Here is an 18,971-nt window from a genome sequence, read left to right on the forward strand (position 1 = left end):
ATGCACCAGGAAAAAAAATACATTCAAAGTAAGAGCAGTTTTGAGTAAATGTGCTACAGGAAACTGAAAACTACCTGCCGTGACTACACATGTACAAGTCATCAACAAAAACTTATTTACAGACATTTATACCTAACAGGCATAGAGACCATGTTTAATACTTGTGAAATGTATCTGATCACTAGATCTCGACTGTTCCAATCCTTAGTCATAACACAGTAACATCTCCACACTGCAACAGCTGTATGGCTTCCACCACATCTGTCCTGACGTCTTTGCATCTAGTTGGTCAGTGTTGTAGAACGGAAAGGCTCTGCAAGTATTTTATCCACCATTTGTAACGGGGATGTGCATCCACTACCCGCCTGCTCCACCCCCACCCAGTACTCTACCCAACAAGCAGCCATCGACCCACAGCTGGTACTGCTGCACACTCAGCCACTTTGCTCACAAAGCGTCCGTTCTGGAGCGTGTGGATTCGCTCCTCAAAACACACCTTCCCTCATCTGCTATGTTTTTTTAAGATAAAAAGAAAGATCATATAAAAATCAATTCTGTATGCAAAAAAAAAAAACACCTCCCCAACAAACACCTAAGCCCAGAAGTGATTATAAATAGACTAGGGTGGACATAATTAGTAACTAATCAAAAAACCTAGAAGTCATATTTAGGGAACTCAACGTTTCAGTCTGCCCTCAAAGACTAACAACCAGACCAATTCACAAGTACCTAAGCTGCTTACATCATTAAAAGAGTAAGATGTAAAGTCAATTAAAAACAAACAAATAAACAACCATATTATTTTTTTCTTGACCCCTTCCAGATCAGGAAAATAAACTTAAAATGCTGGTTCTGTAACAGTGCAACAACTGCAGCATATTTTGCACGCAGCACGTGATTTGCTACATTTAGTGGCACTTGAGTATTATGCAGTAAATACTGAAAGTAAGACAAGTTTCTGTGCTGCATGAAGCATCGTCACATCATTGTTACCAGAGTTGCTAAGCTACGGCATTCTGAATAACACCAATTCAATTTTAGCACTTTGATCGCTAGCCGTAATGCGTGTCAACGCCCTGCTTTACAGCGTGCTAAGAAAGTAACCGCTGGAGCCAAGCCCTGGCTTGGCACCGAGCTGGCTCCGGCCTCAATCCGACCAGTCGTTCTCATCAAACTCCGAATCGTCGTCGGAGTCGCTGTATTCCACCGCAATGCGTCTTGAGAGGATGGTTGCCACATCGTTTCCAACGGGTTCCCGCTTCGCTTCTTGCTCACGTTGCTCCTGCACCTTCTTCAGCTGGATTCCTGCAGAGACAATCACTCTCAGACAAAGTGCTCCGCAGAAGGGATTTTAAATTTCATATTGACATTGGTGAGCTTTTTGTGTTCCAACAGTATGCTCAGGAAGAAGGGAAAAGGGGAAATCACTGACTTAGACTAGATTGGAATCTGTTGGCAGAGATCGAAGGCTTGTAGGCTTCTCAAACTGCCAACAACGTGTTAAAACTAAATATTCAAGACAGTACAGGTCCTTTTCATCTGAAGAGGAAAGTTTCCATAATTGTATTTGGAAATACCACTGACCTACAGCTCCGTACTCTAAGCAAAGTCAGGAACAGCCATTACTCATTGGTAAAAATCCAGAGATGAACACAAATAGAACAGAATTAACTAGGTTGGACAAGACCTTTGAGATCATCGAGTCCAACCTATCACCCAGCACTGTAGAACAGCATAGAATAGGAATAGAATAGAATAGAATAGGAATAGAATAGAATAGAATAGGAATAGAATAGAATAGACCAGACCAGGTTGGAAAAGACCTTTGAGATCATCAACTCCAACCTCTCATCCAACACTATCTAATCAACTAAACCATGGCACCAAGTGCCCCATCCAGCCTCTTCCTAAACACCTCCAGTGATGGTGACTCGACCACCTCCCTCCCTCCCATTCCAATGGCCAATCATTCCTTCTACAAAGAACTTCTTCCTAACATCCACCCTAAACCTCCCCTGGTGCAGCTTGAGACTGTGTCCTCTTGTTCTGAAGACCTGAAGCCTAGTGTGGGAGAACTCTGACCAGAAGCAAAACCCCAAGTATATTTACTGGCCACTTTACATCATGAGCACAAGTACTGTTTTAATTTGATTATGTCCACCCAAACAGTAGAATATGTGGGACAAAGCTGTACATCCTTAGGTATTAGATAGAGATCCCAGTCAGAGCTGACAAATGTTAGAAGAGGTGCATGGTACCTGTGCCTAACTAGTCTCTCAATGATATTCTGCCAAGCTGGGAACAGAAGCCATGAACTCAGATCACTGGAAGACACACTGCTTTCACTGCAAACCAACCAATCAACCAAAAGCAACCAGAAGTCAGTGCTGACTTACCCATCCGAATGGCAGCAAGAAGATCGCTCCGTGCGTCGCTTATTGGCGGCTGCGCGGGTTCGTGGCGTTTTGCCTCTGTAGCTGGGGGAGCATGCATTGGGGAGGAAGAGAGGGATGAACCTGCAGCAGGAGGGCCTGGAGGGGGAGGAGGTGGGCCGGGAGGAGGAGGAGCAGTGACAACAAGCCCACTAGAAGGAGGAGGATGTGTAGCTGCGTATGTTGAGCCCGTCACCAGTCCAGAATGGGAAGGTGGCACGGGAAGCTGAAGGGGACTAACAAATGCAGTTTGTGCTGAAGGAATCATAGGGGGAGGAGGAGGAGGGGGAGGACCTGCAGGATTGTAATAATCCACCATCTGAGCTGGAAGCATCCTATATAAAACAAAACAAAAACATTTCATGTATTGAAGTCAGGGCTTAGAGAATCACCACCCCTTAAACTGCTCTCATCCAACCTCAGCTAAAACCAGATTCAAAGGAATTTGAACTGCTGAGCTAAACATGAAAGTGATTATAAACACGTGAACTGGCAAATATTGATAATACATTGAGATTTAAAGCCTATGACAAAGTTAAAGACAGTGTTCTTCCAGCTCTCCAGCATGAGATTTTTAACTTAACAGTCCTGCCTAGCTAGGCATAAAGCTATGCTTGTTGCCATACATCTGCTCTGTGAGAACATGAAGCACAATGCCTCTGAAGAAGGGACCAAACCTGTAGACTAAGCCTATAACTTCCACAGAAGACCAAGCATTAGAGCCAACATTAATAAACAATAAAAGATAGAGGCATGAAGCACAATGGAAAGTATGAATGGCAAGGTTTACCCAAAGGTCTGTCATACATTTCATGTGGTTCTTTACAGATTCACAGATTGCATTGGGTTGGAGGGCACCCTCAAAGGTTAATCTTGTCAACTCCCCTGCGGTGAGCAGGGACACCTCCAACTAGATCAGGCCGCCCAGAGCCACATTGAGTGTGATCTGGCTTGTCTCTAGGAATGGGACCTCAACCACATCCCTGGGCCTCCCTTGACTTTAGTCAAGTTTATTGATTTAAATATTATGTAATTAAACTGATTCATTCCAATTATTCATTCAAGAGGAGGAACAGAGAAGAGCTGATCTCTTTGTTAAAATGCCATTAAAAGAATTTTTAAGCAGAAAAAAATGGGAATTAAGAGTTATGAAGTAGGTAAAGTACTAGATATAGGAGACAAGATTGAAGCAAAGTTACTGATGACATTCAGTGATATATGTCAACTTATCACTGAATGTCATCACTGTCAATGGTAGATGAAAATCACTGTCAGCAGTGGATGAGAAGCTGGATGTGAGCCAGCAATGTGCACTTGCATTCCAGAAGGCAAATTGTGACCTGGACTGCATCAGAAGAGTGGCCTGCAGATTAAGAGTAGTGATTCTGCCACTCTACTGTGATCTGGTCCAGCTCTGGGGCCCTCAGCACAAGAAGGATGGACCTGATGGAGAGGTTCCGGAGGAGGGCCACAAAGATGATCATAGGGTTGAAACACCTCTCCTACAAAGACAGACTGAGAGAGTTGGATCTCATCAGCCTGGAGAAGAGAAAGCTCTGGGAAGACCTAATAGTGGCCTTCCAGTACCTGAAGGGGGGCCTACAAGACAGCTGGGGAGGGATTAAAAAGGCATGTAGGACTGGGACAAGGGACAGTGGTTTTAAACTAGAGAAGGTAGATTTAGATTGGACAATAGGAACAGGTTCTTTACTATGAAGGTGGGTGGAACACTGGAACAGGTTGCCTAGGAAGGTTGTGGTGGAGGCCCCATCTCTGGAGATATTCAAGGTCAGGCTTGTTGGGGCTCTGAACAACCTGATCTAGTTAGGGATGCCCCTGCTTACTGCAGGGAGGTTGGACTAGATGAATTGTAGAGGTTCCTTCCAACCTATTGCATTCTATGATTCTTGAATGTATGACAATTGTGATAACGCTGGCAGCGGTCATGTACCTGGGGACTAAGCACAAGTCTTTCTGTTACAAACTGGAAGTAACAGAGAAAGTTCAGGTTGGAGCAGTCAATCGTAGCATAACTACAGCATAAAAAGTCACGAATCGCACAAATGCGTTCCCAGGATGCATCAAGTCAAGCTGAAAAACCTTGGCTTGCTTAGTTTAAAACAACTGCAGCAGCAATGATTACAGCTTTCCCAGGGTTACACCTTGGCAGGTTAAGATATTTAAGCAAAAGAACAAGCAGGCACAGACTGGTGAGAAAACAGATGTTTTCTTGCTATTCAACAGCCAGCACTAGGGAGCAAGTCTTCCTTCAGAATGCATTCAGTCAAAATATCTACGTGGGAGTTTGAAAAATTCATAGCTTGGATTACAGAGCTTTCTGTGGCAGCAGGAGACTTGATTCTGTGTCTGAGGAGATGCCTTCCAATTCTGTCATAAACTCCTTGAAAGAAACATTTCAGGGATGCAACCCAGACTGCCACATTAATCACATTCAGCGGCACTTTTTCTGCACATTTCCTGAAGTTTAAGATACTACACAAACTATGCTGGAACCATTTTCCACTTCAAAGGAAAATTATCTCTTCCTTAATACTACATTAGGAACTCGATACTTTGCAAGCAGATTGATTTCACCACATTCAGTACACAGTTCATTATTTCTGCTTTTACTTAAATTCACCTCACACACAGAAATTATGCCAATTTCTTTTCTGTCCTCCCCAGACAGATAACTAATCTATTTGGGGTCTTTCAGTGTGCATGCATCAGATGTCATGGTGGTTATGGAAGACATGCATCCCTCTAGTTTTGTCCAGAATTGACTAGAAGACACCAGGAGTTTTACCCATATTCTGCTGGTACCACAGGTACTGAGCTATGTTGGCCATCTGCAGGCTGGGGTGGAGGTGGAGGTGGTTGCTGAGGTCTGTTTAGAGTAGCATGTCGTACAGTGGTGGAAGGTGGTCTGTATTCATGCTCATGGCTTTGGGATGCTGCCATGTACTGTGGACCATCTCCTGTTCCATATGAAGGCATTGCTATCTGCTGATGGAGGGAATGATTCGGAGTAGCAGGATAAGAATAGTCTGTAACATCAGATGCATGAGACCTACAGTCAAAGCAAATGGATGCAGAAGAACAGATTATGTGAGCGAAACAAGGTATGATTTAAAAGGTCACAAAGAAAAGCTAAAAGGAATGCAGTCAGAATTATTCTTGCAACAGGACTCCCTGCTTACCAAGCACCATTCACTTGCAAGTCCACAGGAAAAAACAAAAAAATCAAGAACAAACACAACACAACAAACCAACCAAACAAAGAAACAAAATCATGGTTCAGCTTAACACAACTTGAAAATAAATTAGTCTAAAAGTCAATATAACAGAGCACTTTCCATATTTCAGTATATTAGCTGCATGCAAAACATCCTACAAAAAAAGTGTAAGACCTTTCACCAGACTTTAGAATATTTTACTAGCCATAAGGAGGCACATTGTTTCTGCCAATGACTTTGACAGTTGGAAATTATACTACTTAATCAGGCTCACCTTAAGGTAACAGTGGCAGCAGAAAAGGGAAAGCAATATTGCAAGCACTCGCAGAATGTATTTCACCAAAGCAGAGAAAGCCCATTTCAAACGTTAGGAAATGCTTTTGATTGCTTGCACAATTAATTTTGCTGGAAAGGCTTAGAGAAACTGGGAAATGCAAATATTAGTTGAGCAGAGAGTTCATAAAGATACAAAGTCGAGGATGCTCTGTCAAATAGGCCCAAGAGAGGGAGCAAAAGGATCTCTTCATCCCATTACTGCAAATGGTTGGTTTAGTAATGAGCAATGGTACAGCCTGGCTTTTAGTGAACACAGTAAACTGATGCACTTATCTGTAAGACTGGAAGCAAGGTAAGCAACAAAAAGCCAGGGCTTTGAGTAAAACAAAATAACAAACCCTTTGGGCATTTTGTCCTCTTTAATGCTTCCTGCCTGTTCCATTTTCTTTGCGTCACTCATGAACTCAATGCCCATTTTCCTCCTCTCCCACTCTTCTTTTCTTGTTCTTACTTTTCTCACATTAATTTGCTGGTTTCTGTTTGGATTCAGCTTGTGTTTCTCTCTCTGAAGTACAACAGGTATAACAAATACATTATAAATTGCCACAGCCTGGACACTTGGATGTGAAAATTTAATGCACTAGTCTTTAAATCAGCAAAGAAGACACACGAGGGTTTGGGTTGTTTTACTTCAGCATTAAATAAGAATCACCACATAGCCAAAACAACTTCTTTGGGACCTTATTTGTAAAACACTGCTGAGGCAGTAGCTGTCAGCACAAATAAGTCTTTTAAACCAGTAATTTTTTCCACATGTATGGGGTTATTTTATAGCTTAGTTCCTACTGCTAAGACTGTCCTAAGATAAAACCCAAAGAGTCTTCTTTGCACCTCATTACCACTCACAAAATTAACTCTTCAAGTTATATCGTACCACAACATCAGTGTCCAACATCATGATGCACCCTACCATTTCCACTTAAAAAAACCAAAACATTAATAATAAAATCCTACAGACTGCAAACATTCTGAGGGTCTGCAAACAGTCCAACACACGGTGAAGCTGCTGGGAGGTAAAAACAAATCACTTTAATATAATTACTTCAACCTGGGAATCCTGGGGGGGGGGGGCAGAAAAAAAAAGGTGTTAAAGCTAGGGAAAGATTTGAAACATGTGAAACAAATTCATGATGAAAAAATTCCCTATCTTGCACTTGCTAGCTGAACACCAATGTCACTCTACCACATTAATCTGTGTAAGGGATAGCTTTAGTCAAACATTACAGACTGACAAATAGAAGGCAATGGTTTTAATTAGACAACGTGGAGGGGGAAAAAGAATTGGTAATTAAAATGTTTCAGTGTAAAGAGGTCTGAATATATATTATTGAAGCAGAAGTAGCAACTTTCTTCCTATTTTTTGTTTCAATTACAAGATTAGTATTCTTCACAAACACCAAAACATTAAATATACAAAGGTCTGACCAGATTTTTCTTCTTTTCTTTTTTTGTAGTTATTTTAATTCAACTCCATTAGACAGCAGACTAAAAGTATGAGTCTGCACATCTGCTGTGGTTGCTGCTTCCTCAGCCTGGCCACTCAACAACTGAAACGCTAACTCGTCACATACTTTTTCCAGTAGATTCTATTCCTAACATTACTGCTTGAAATTAACCCCAACAGAAGAAATAAAGTGGGAAAATCCTCTAGTGAAAAAAACAAAATTCAGACTTCTCTGCACAGCAGGAGAAGGCAACTCTCACTGAGTTCAAAGGGAATCTCAGTCAACGAGGATGAATTCTGCTGCGTGTCCCTAAGCAGGGAGTTCTGCTGTGACAAGTGATAGCGTTGCATCTGGTTTCATAGCTTGCTTTTTAGACATCCATAAAGCTGAACTGTTCTCCCATTCAAGCATTCTGTTAGAGGCAAAAGTATGCTCAACTGAGCAGATCACAGGAAAATATTTAATCTATCAGCCTCATAACATGACAATCTAGACACAAAGGAAGGGGTACTGACGGTACCTTGTAGAGGCAGACTTAAATCTTTATTGATGATCTTGATGAAGGCAGTGTGTCATCAGTAAGTTTGCAGATGACACCAATAAGGCCAAATGCCTGGTCCTGCACTTGGGTCACAACAACCCCAAGCAACACTACAGGCTTAAGGAAGTGTGGCTGGAAAGCTGTCTGGCAGAAAGGGACCTGGGTGTTCTAATTGACAAGCAAATGAATATGAGCAAGCAGTGTGCCCACGTGGCCAAGAAAGCCAATGGCATCCTGGCTTGTATTAGAACTGCTGTGTCCAGCAGCAGTAGGGAGGTGATTGTCCCCTTGTACTCCGCTCTGGTGAGGCCACACCTTGAGTATTGTGTCCAGTTTTGGGCACCTCAATACAGGAGAGATGTGGAGGTGCTGGAGCAAGTGCAGGGGAGGGCAATGGAGCTGGGGAAAGGCCTGGAGAATAAATCTTATGAAGAGTGACTGAAGGAGCTGGGGATGGTTAGTTTAAAAAAGAGGGAGACCTCATCATTCTCTTACAACTACCTGAAAGGACATTGTGGACAGGCTGGTGCTGGTCTCTTCTTCTGGGTAATTAGTGATAGAACAAGAGGGAATGGCCTCAAGCTGCAACTGGGCAGGTTCAGACTGGACATCAGGAAAAAATTTTCACAGAAGGAGTGGTCAGGCATTGGAATGTGCTGCCCAGGGAGGTGGTTGAGTCACCAGCCCTGGATGTGGTGCTTGGGGATGTGGTTTAGGGGTGAACCTTGTAGGGTAGGGCTATTGGTTGGACTTGGTGATCCTGAGGGTCTTTTCCAACTTGAAGGTTTCTGTGTGATTCCGTGTGAAATGCTTTTGTAACTACAACTACTCACGATCAAATGCAGCAAGCATCTCACTACAGTGCATAATGTTATGACAGGAAAACGCTCATCTGAAGCTGAGGAAGGAAAACCAAACATTACAGAGCCTGCTAGTTGTGCTTTAAATACTGAGAAGCGCTTTAGAACATGCATCATACGTTTCGTCTATTCTAACTACTCCCCGCCTGCAACCCCACCTAATCCTACTTAGCATGTCTGAAAACACAAGTGTGGTATAACAAACAAAGTTGCTGTGAACAGACCTAGTATCTGGGGACAGTGATCCCTCGGAAGACGCTCCGTGGTACACACTTTGAGACAACCTGTTGTCAGGTCTAAGCTCTTTGTCATATGCCATCATATTCCACTCCTGGCGTCTGTTCCTGGCTTTTCTAACCTTTTTCACCTCACGGGTGGTGCCATCTATACGCTTTTGCTCCTAATGTTCCAAGGGAAGAAATAAAGCATGCAAAGAGAGAAAAACAGGGAAAGGGAAAAAGCTGGTTAACACGCAGTTAGAGTGCACGAAAATAAGACCAGATTTACAGATGAAGCCAGGTCTTCACACAATTTCTCTGCACTGAAAATATCTCCTTATGCTATCAACCTCATTAGTAGTATGACTGCTTCTTTGCCCTCCTCCTGGAGGATGCACATGCTGCTGTGATATGGCACTGCTGTTCTTCTCAATCAGAAATGTGACTGATTTTAAACACCACAAAGTTTAAATTCTTCTGACATCACATGCCCTTTATTTAGACTGACCCGTGACACCTGTAATTTCCTTCTCCTGCAAATCTGTCTTGTGTTGGATTGGCTCAGGGTTATTTTGGTTACCTGTTAAGGTCACAATCACTTGAGGCCTTGGTGAAACGTGGAAAATTTTGAAACCCTTCCCTGTTTCATAGTTTATATGAAAGCATTTTTTGTTTGTTTGAGTTTCTTCCACCTTCTTTGAACTAAGTACCGAAATTCTTCCTAGTTTTCCCTCATCATTGTTTCCCATTATCTTACATAAAAATGATTGACACTAATCCTCTTGGAATGTGTCAGTAATATTCAGGCCAGTAATATATTAGAGCTTGACAGCTTCATGACAAATCAGCCTGTTTAGGTTTTTAAATCTTTCTATATCATATCAGACCAAATCACTGTCAGTGTTTATCCATCAGTAAGATTTCCTAACAGTGAGCTCAACGCTTCCACACCTCTCTGACCTCTCTCACCTACTTTTGACTACTTGGTATGAATAGAAAAACTATATTGCTGCTTCAGTAGGGGAAAAAATAAGGTCTGCTCAATCCAAACCAAGGAGGAGATTTGTGCTGCTCCTTTTTTTCAGCATTTATGAAGGTATTGGATTTTTTTTTCTGATTCCCTCTAGAGCCCACATCTTAGCACACTAATTAAGAAAGGTTAAATATGTTTTACTTATTAATAAATCCATACTGTACTTTGGGCTGCTAGAAGAACAGTTCCTTGTTAAATAATTATATTGATATTCCATGAATGTGGTCATAATCATTTGTACTTACAGAAGAGGTCTGTAAAATGCTGATATGCAAACATTTTATTGCTGATTCTCTACCTCCAAAGTAAAGGTAGATAGCTAGAAAGCCAGTCTCACCAAAAGGGTACATCATAGATGTCTCTAAACCACTTTATTTCTTCAAAAACAGTGGGGCAGGCCAATTACTAGCAGCTGACAAAACTATATATACCTCTAACTACATATACCTCAAATAGAGCAGTAATGCTTTAATTACCTTGACAAACAATGGTGACAACCCTAGTTACAGTGCCTTAGGACGATGACAAGAGTTCTAAGGGAGCTGAAACCTTTCAAAATAACTAGTTAGAAATATTTCTTAGGTAAGCCCAGCAATATTAAGGAGAGTTACATCCTTTAAATGAGTGTAATAGAAGCTGTGGCAGACAAGTGGATGCTGTGGGTTAAGCCAGAAAACAGGTACATCATTCAGCTGTTGGCAAGAAATTATTCCAGCAAACACAGACACATTTCAGCCCTCAAACAGAGTTAAGTTAATTCTGATATTTGCATCAAGAGTTAGGAAATTATATTTCAGGCATCTTAATAAAGAGCAGGAGCTAGTAACAGAAAGTAGCTTCAGTAAGTACTTGCAATATTTTCAAAACACTGGAACCATGAGCCTAGAGCCCTGACTTCAGATCCTATCAATCACCAGAAATGGAGAATGATTTTGTTAAAGTAATGCCCTCCAAATATAAAGATTTCCAGCTACTTAAACAAGCATTCATCAGAATAAAAACTGAGAACAATAAAGTAAAACAATAACCTTCCTTTTCTCTACTACAGTCATTCAATTCAGACTATTACTGGTATATGCATAAGTCAATATTAACTTTAACTCTCAGGTGCTGATCTACTGGGAGTTTGGCAGAAACCACTTGCCCCCCAGAAACAAACTAAAACCAAACCAACTAAACAACAACAAACCAACCCAAAACCCCCAAACAAAACCCCAAACAGCCAAACAAAACCCACCAAAAACAACCCCACAAAAAACCCCAACCAACCAAGCCAACCCCACCAAACAGCAAGAGAGGATTTGGCACAGTTTTGTAACTTAAATAATTAAAGTAAGTTCTCTTCAGAGCAAAAGTTCGCTTGAAAGCCAAACTAGAGAAAGCCTGTGTTGAATCTCTGCAGTTAACTGAATACAGAGACAATAAATGGGGCATTTGAAGGCAAGAAAATGAAACTCCTCACAAACCTGCTGCTGCAACAGCTCAAGCATTTAAGGCAAATTAGCAAAATAACATCAGAAAACTAATTCCCTGGTGCAAGGAGTACTCTCAGGCTTCACTGACTGCATGAAAAATAGAGGCTAAAACCCAGCTAGACTTAGTTAGCTTAGCAGCACTGCATTTGGATGTCTAGTTCATCATTTGCTAAACAATACACATCTATTTCAGCTGCACAGTTTCTCAACACCTTCCAAGTTTTGTGCTTCTGTAGAGTTCAAATTGCATAAAGAATTCTCACTTAGATTTAAAACACAACTTCAGGCACGACATTGTTTATAGATGCCCTGCATTAATTCCTGGCAAATGCTAGCATAAAGGCAAGAACAAAAGAAAAGCAGAATCTGTTAAGCAGCCTGTGTAATGAACAGTGCCTGTGAGACATCTCACCCAACCTCCAGCTCTCTAAAGGTTCCAGATGATACAAAGCTCATTTGTCACACCAGCTTCTGGAAAACCAAAAGTCAGATTTTTTTCTCCTGTCAAAGTGACAGCTGTCCATGCAAACTGAAATCCATGCTGCTTTCCTCATACTTACTATCTGTTTAATCAGGTCAAGTAGCACTTGAGGTAGAAGTAATCAAAAGGTACTATTTTTTTTGTTTATGTATGGCTATAATTCCACAGGATTGGAACTCAGCTTATTTTACGTCTGGCTTTGTGGACTGCAATGAGACAAAATCTACAATCAGTATACCATGGGTGGAAATAAGTGAGAAGTGTTGCCTAAAATATAAACTACAATTAAATTTTATATATAAAGTGGATTCCTAAAAATCTCCCTAAAACATTCCCAAAAAAAAATTTATAAAGCAATATTCTTTTCTACTTTTAAAAAGATTTTGCTTTTTTTTTTCCTTTTTAACATTAAATCAGAATTTTATTTTCTTTTTTTTTTTTTCATAGCAGTTGACAGTTTCATTTTATCCCTTTCTCTACCAAAAAAAGATCTAAATTTGAAGGGGGAAAAGGTGGGAGGCAAAAACCCAAAGGGTGCAATTATCCCTGTGTATTTTTCATAAAGAAATAATGAATTCAATTCTAAAACCCAACAACTAAACCAGAGAATCAGAGCTGCTTTAATTGTTCCTAGTCTCATAACAAGCTCTGTGCCTTATCACACTGAGAATATAGCTGGATTATAACCTTGCATATACATTTGCATACTATCATACAAGTAACCCTGTGAGTATTTTCCAGTACTTTGCTTTAGATGATAGCTTCTGCTGAAAATATTTACTCAAGCTCTTTCAACTCTAATATTCAATACTGAGATGCCTCTCAAAACAGAAGGCATTTTGGAGTCACACTCCTAACTGGAAGACCTGATTGTTTCTTTCAGAACTTTTAAACTCGAATACTGTGTCCAGTTCTGGTGTCCCCATCATAAAAAAAAACACAGAGCTATTTGACCTAGTCCAGAGGAGGGTCACAAAGATGATCCAAGGGCTGGAACACCTCTTCTGTGAGGACAGGCTGAGGGAGCTGGGGCTGTTCAGCCTGGAGAAGAGAATACTCCGGGGGGGACCTTATAGCTGCCATCCAATAGCTGAAGAAATCCTGCAGGAAGGCTGGAGAGGGACTTTTTATAAGGGTGACTAAGCAATAGAAAAAGGGGAAATGGTCTTAAGCTGAGGGAGAGTAGGTTTGGACTGGATCTTAGGAAGAAGTTCTTCAGTCTGAGTGTGGTGAGACTCTGGAATAGGCTGCCCAGGGTGACTGTGGATGCCTCCTCCCTGGGGTTGTTCAGGGCCAGGCTGGATGAGGCCTGGAGCAGCCAAGTCTAGCTGAGAGGCATCCTGCCCATGGCAGGGATATTGGAGCAGATGATCTCTAAGGTCCCTTCCAACCTAAGCCATTCTATGAAAACTATTAATTCACCAAAAACTTTAGTTAAACCAAGTCTTTAAGGTTTGTTTAAAAATGTGGTAATCAGAAAGTTTTGGTTAGCAACAGGAACAAAGGAATCAACAGAATTTTGTGAAAGTAGACTTCCCAGTCAGGATCTACAATTTGATTTCTTAGCAGGTACAATGCATATTAGGATAAATATACACACATCATACACAGGATGTACATACACAGATATACTTTAGCATGTATATTCACTTATTAGGCATTATGGTACTCATATATTACATGTGTATGTATGCTAATATATTATGCTACCTGCTTATACATACACGTGTATCTTACTGCTCTCTACAACCACCAGAAAGGAGGCTGTAGTGAGGCCAGTGTTGGTTTCTTCTCCCAAGTAACTAGCAATAGGACAAGAGGAAATGGGCTTAAGTTGTGCCAGGGGAGGTTTAGATTGGACATGAGGAAAAATTTCTTTATTGAAAGAGTGGAAACTTGTTGGAACAGGCTGCCCAGGGAGGTGTTAGCTGCCATACCTGGAGGTATATGTGGCTCTTCAGGATATAGTTTAGTGGTCAAGGTAGCTGGGTTAGTGTTGGACTCAATGATCTATAAAGGTCTTTTCCAACCTTATAAGTCTATGATTCTATGTATAGGTATGCTAATATAAAAGATAAATAAGTAGCTTCCTTCTATTTCCTCTGAGCACTCTGTGTCTCGTTTGTATTCCTTTTAAATCTCTTACCTCTCACTGAACCCATCTAAAAGGGCACCTTCTTGCCAGGTAAGAGAGGCAGTCACTGTTTCAAAGTTTTGGGGGGTTTTTGTTGATTTTTTTTTTGTTGATGTTGTGGGGTTTCTTTTCACAATTATTCTCAAAATATCCTAAAGCCCTCAGATCTGACATTTAAAAAATGACCACAAAGAAGCTGCAAAAATAGGAACTGCTTTCTTCCTTCAGAATTAAAATCCATGAAGAAAATCTTGATTGCATCACAACACACATCTTGGATCCAACTGCTGAAGACATTCTAGTAGGACTGAAGGCATTTTTCTATGAAAAAGCCCTTTTTTAGTTGGTTTTAAACTTTGTTTCCTCTAAGAAAATTACTCCTAAAATTAATCTTCTCTTGTTGCTGAACTTGTTGCAGTAATTTTGCTGTGTGTTATAATCTTACTAACTTGTAACAGGCATAGTTAAGTGAAGAGTTACTATCAAGGCATTAGGAAGAAAAAAAAAATCCAAGAAAGTATTTTTTTGTGTTTTGCTACAGGAGCTGATCTTGCTGGATAAAGAACTTAGGAAAATGAAGGAAGCCATAACACAAACTCCTTTTTTCTCCCCCCTTCCCTCTTAAATCATGGTGTCTTCCTCCAAAGCACAACGGGGACATTTTGCTGAATACTAATAAGCAGATACTGGCACAGGATTAAAGAAAGTGTCTTGGAAGATAACTAACAGGCCTCCTAAAAATCAATTTGCCAACTTCTTGAGATAGTCAGTATGAGCTATAAAAACTGAAGCAGCTGATGCTACAGACACGTATAAAGAGGAATAATTGTTTCCACGCACACAGAGTAAGTGTGACCTAGCAAATCTTATGCCTGGATACCCATACACCAACCTGTAATACATACATTTGCTATTGTGTTTCTGCTTTTACCTTTTGTCTTCTCTTTTCTTTTCTCTTATCTTCAGTATCTTGTAACATTTTTTCTTTCCAAAGATCAAAGAAATAGGAAGGATCAGTATAGAACTTCAATCCATCTTTCTTATCATCCCTGGAAATAACAGCAGAAGAAAAGCTAAGAAAATATGAACCAGTATTTTTCAAACTAAGAAAACTCACTTTTGACAATCATCCAAGTTTCAGCTTTATTGCAATATATGATGCCAAGTGCATCAAATGCCATCCTTGGTAGTTACAGCTTACAATTGGCTTGATTTTTGCCAAGAATCTCAGGGGGAAGGAGTAGAATCCACAGACTTTGGGAGACACTCCCAGGCCTCATCAGAGCTTAGCAGGAATTGGCTAGGCTTCCACATCAGCCAGCTCACCAGAGTGAAACTCATTGAAGCTGCAAGATCAGAGCCAAGACAGGATGTTTAGAGAATAGTGAAGCATAAGAATGGAACTCAACCATCTCAAAAATAACTGGAAAAGGAGTATTTGGCTCAATCCAGATGAGTTTAGGAACAAAGCAGGTCTTAGTACCTTTGCCCTTGTGACAGGGAGTACAAGACAGGCACAACTCTCAGCAGGACTCTTCCAACTAGGGGAAGGGCTAGGAAAGAATTTGAATCCTACCAGACTATTCTAGGAGGATTTGAGACAGAGCTGATCTGAGCTTGACACCTTCAATAGTCAGCAGGAGCCACAGACACTCAAACTAAGAATCCACAAAAGAAAAAGCAAGCTATCAAACCCTGGTTTGACCCCATGGCCTGAAAATAGGAAAGCTTCTGGAACACCATTGCTGGGGGTGTTCAGGAGGGGACTTGACAGGATGCTTGGTTGCATGGATTAGTTGATTAGGTGGTGTTGGATGATAGGTTGGACACTATGATCTAGAAGATCTCTTCCAACCTGGTCTATTCTATTCTATTCCATTCCATTCCATTCCATTTTAAACTTCTGGAAAGCAATGGATGTAGAGGAAGCCAACATGGTGCCAACAGTGTTAAGAGCAACCCGAGTCTCACTTGCTAAACTGGTGTCCTTCTCAGAATCCCTTTTGGCTATGGGTTCTTAATTCCTTCCTGGGGAAAATTTAATGACAGCTGAGTGCCAGTTTCTATCAGCAACATCAAAAGTGATTGAGATCCAGCACATGGAAACCTTGAAACCACTGGAACAGGGTACAGAGGAGATCTGGTATGCTGTCTGGTTGTACAGCCACAAAACCCTGACATTGTGTGCTAGATCTCTTCACTGCAAATGTCTAACCTACTGCATGGGGTACTCAGGACACTCTTCCACCCCTCCAGCTGTGGTTGACTACAATTTGAAGTTCATTTAACCTTTGTCTAAGGCAAATACAAACAATTCAAATTCAGCAGATGTAAAAGACTTACCCAGAAATATAATTAAGTAAATATCCCTAAAGTACCCTTAACAAAACAGGAATAACAATAAAGGTCACTGACACTATCATCCAGATCCATATTGGAACACAGCTGTGCAGAACAACTGATCAATAGCAACTCTTACTGACTGGATCCTATAAACAAAGCACCACAAAATTGTCTGCAGCAGCAGCAGCAAAATCCATGTCCTTCAGCTACAAATTCAACAATTTTACCTTCCAAGAAAAAAGCTCTTAAAAATGAAATACACTGCAAATGCTCTTCTGTGTCACTCCTAAAACAATTTCCACCAATTTACTGCAGATTGAGCTCCTGCTTCACACAGATGCTTCATGATCTAGTACCTCTCAAGAGTTGAAGGACACAGTAAAAAACGTGCTGTCCACAACCCTTCAGACAGCTGTATTGCATTATTTTCACAAACAATAATAAACCTAAAGGAACAAGGACAAAAGAAACAGGAAACTAAATCCTGCTTGTTGAACTTTTATTCACCAGTAAGTAACCAGGAAAAGAAAAGATTGTGTGTGCACACCTGTGTGTGTTGTGGGTAAGAGGGAGAATAGAGGGAAGGCAAAAGCAACAAATCCAACTTTCTGGATAAGTGAACTAAAGAGAGCAATTTAGTATATTAATTTTCTTTTCCCTTTTTACATAATCAGTTGCCCTTGCTCTCTGATCCTGTGCTGCCAAATAACACTTTTGCTGAATTATAATGACTTTGGCTGAATTATGACAACTTTTGTCAAGTACAGCTTACAACTTTTAAGTCTGGCAGCAGCAATTTTTGTCTCCATAGACAGGGAAGTCCCTGCAAAAACAAATCTCAATAACCAATACAGCTTTTCCCTTCTGTTGTAGTTATTCTCTGCATAGAGGAGGCAAAGAGGAAAGTACAAGAATGTAAGCAATGTTTCCATACCTATAAGGTGAAAGAATATTCAGAGGTGGTGGTTTGTCACTCTGATTATAAATATCAGCCACTGGGTTAGGAATGCTGTTCTTTGAAACTACCTGCTGATCTTGAATTGTGGAGCTCTTGAATGCTTTTTTCATGTTGATATCTTGTAATGATACTGACAGAAACAAAAATACAGTTATCACAGCTCTGAAATTAGCATAAGTGGATAAACAAGCTCAATTTTACACAATATCTATTTAAAATATTTCCCCCAAAATACAGAAGGAAAATTGGAAGCTTTTTCTTCAGCAGACAACCCATATATTTAAGCACAAAGGCATGCAAGAATTACCATAATAAATCAGTTAAGTCTCACTTGGTACAGAATCTCACTTAAAATCATGGGACAACAAACTATGTCTTGGAAGATAATGCAAGAATCCCATCACATGCAGATGTCCAATGATCTCTTTTTATGGTGCTTAATGTGGACTTCTAAAAGTAGAAAGGCTGCTTTGAGCCCAAATCACAAGGTCTGCTGTTTCTCTGATGCAGCATGTGCTACAATTACATACACATTCAATCCCAATCTAAGTTTAAATTACAGCCTCCAAAACCTCCTGTGAGTGTTCCACATCTTTTACAGCTTTTCACCTCCAAAACCTTTCCATATAGTTGAATATCACTTGATCTTAACCTTTCCTTATCTCTCTCTAGAGAAATACTTAACTGCCATTATACAGCCCAGTAACATACTTCTAGTTTATCTCTTCGTGTCCACCTCTGGGGGAAACAAAACTGTCTTCTCAGTCTTTCATTTCAAATGAAAGATTTCAGTTGTTTTTCAATTGTTCCTGTCACTTTTAGCAAGGCTTTCCTTCACCCTTAACATAAATGGAGTGACCAATGCTAAAAAAATATCCAGATAATGCCAATAACAATTAAGAAATGATAGTAAGCTCTCCATATAATCTTCCACTCCTAGGCAACCTGAAATACATGTTTTTGACTGCACTGAGATCTTCAGCAGCTTATCAACAATGGCACCCCCCCATTTTTGCACTTGATCCAGATGTCAGGAATCATCTAAGCAGGGAGCATCTGCAGTCACTGGATCAGATGTAACTGAATGTGGAAGCAAACATACATGTTACAGCTTCTAGAGCTAGACAGAGAAAGAGGTTTTACCTTCTCATTTAAATATGCACCTTCAAGCAGTATGTTACTTAGATCTGTTGGTTTTGGTGTGCATTTATGGAGCAAATAACTGAACACATGAGAATATATCAGTATTTTAAAGGAAATACTGTTTCTAGAGAGCAGAACTCCATAGAGGATTTCACCCAGTTGATGCACACAGAGGTAGATTAATCTGAGAATAAAGATGACTGCAGAACAGACACTACTAGCGTAGTTTATGACCACTCTACCCTGAGATAGAGAAATAAATAGATCTACTGCTTCAGGTTTTTTCCAATATTGTGACTTACTTCCAGTAAGGTCTAGATTTACTCACTTCTGATT

The 18,971-nt window shown here is 40.5% G+C and overlaps 1 protein-coding gene across 1 annotated transcript in view; it reads right to left on the reverse strand.

Annotated features, from left to right (window-relative positions):
- Positions 1 to 585: 585 nt before the first annotated feature.
- Positions 586 to 18,971, reverse strand: part of WASF3 (WASP family member 3) — an 81,514-nt gene continuing 63,128 nt past the window's right edge. The window contains exons 7-12 of the mRNA XM_054164706.1: positions 17,469 to 17,622; positions 15,123 to 15,240; positions 9,075 to 9,250; positions 5,239 to 5,502; positions 2,397 to 2,767; positions 586 to 1,305 (exon numbers count right to left, since the gene is read on the reverse strand). Of these exons, the coding sequence (XP_054020681.1) occupies positions 1,148 to 1,305; positions 2,397 to 2,767; positions 5,239 to 5,502; positions 9,075 to 9,250; positions 15,123 to 15,240; positions 17,469 to 17,622 (1,241 nt within the window). The 3' untranslated portion in view covers positions 586 to 1,147. The remainder of the gene's footprint in view (positions 1,306 to 2,396; positions 2,768 to 5,238; positions 5,503 to 9,074; positions 9,251 to 15,122; positions 15,241 to 17,468; positions 17,623 to 18,971) is intronic.

Source organism: Dryobates pubescens, chromosome 10, assembly GCF_014839835.1.
Source record: "Dryobates pubescens isolate bDryPub1 chromosome 10, bDryPub1.pri, whole genome shotgun sequence".
Taxonomy (NCBI): domain Eukaryota; kingdom Metazoa; phylum Chordata; class Aves; order Piciformes; family Picidae; genus Dryobates; species Dryobates pubescens.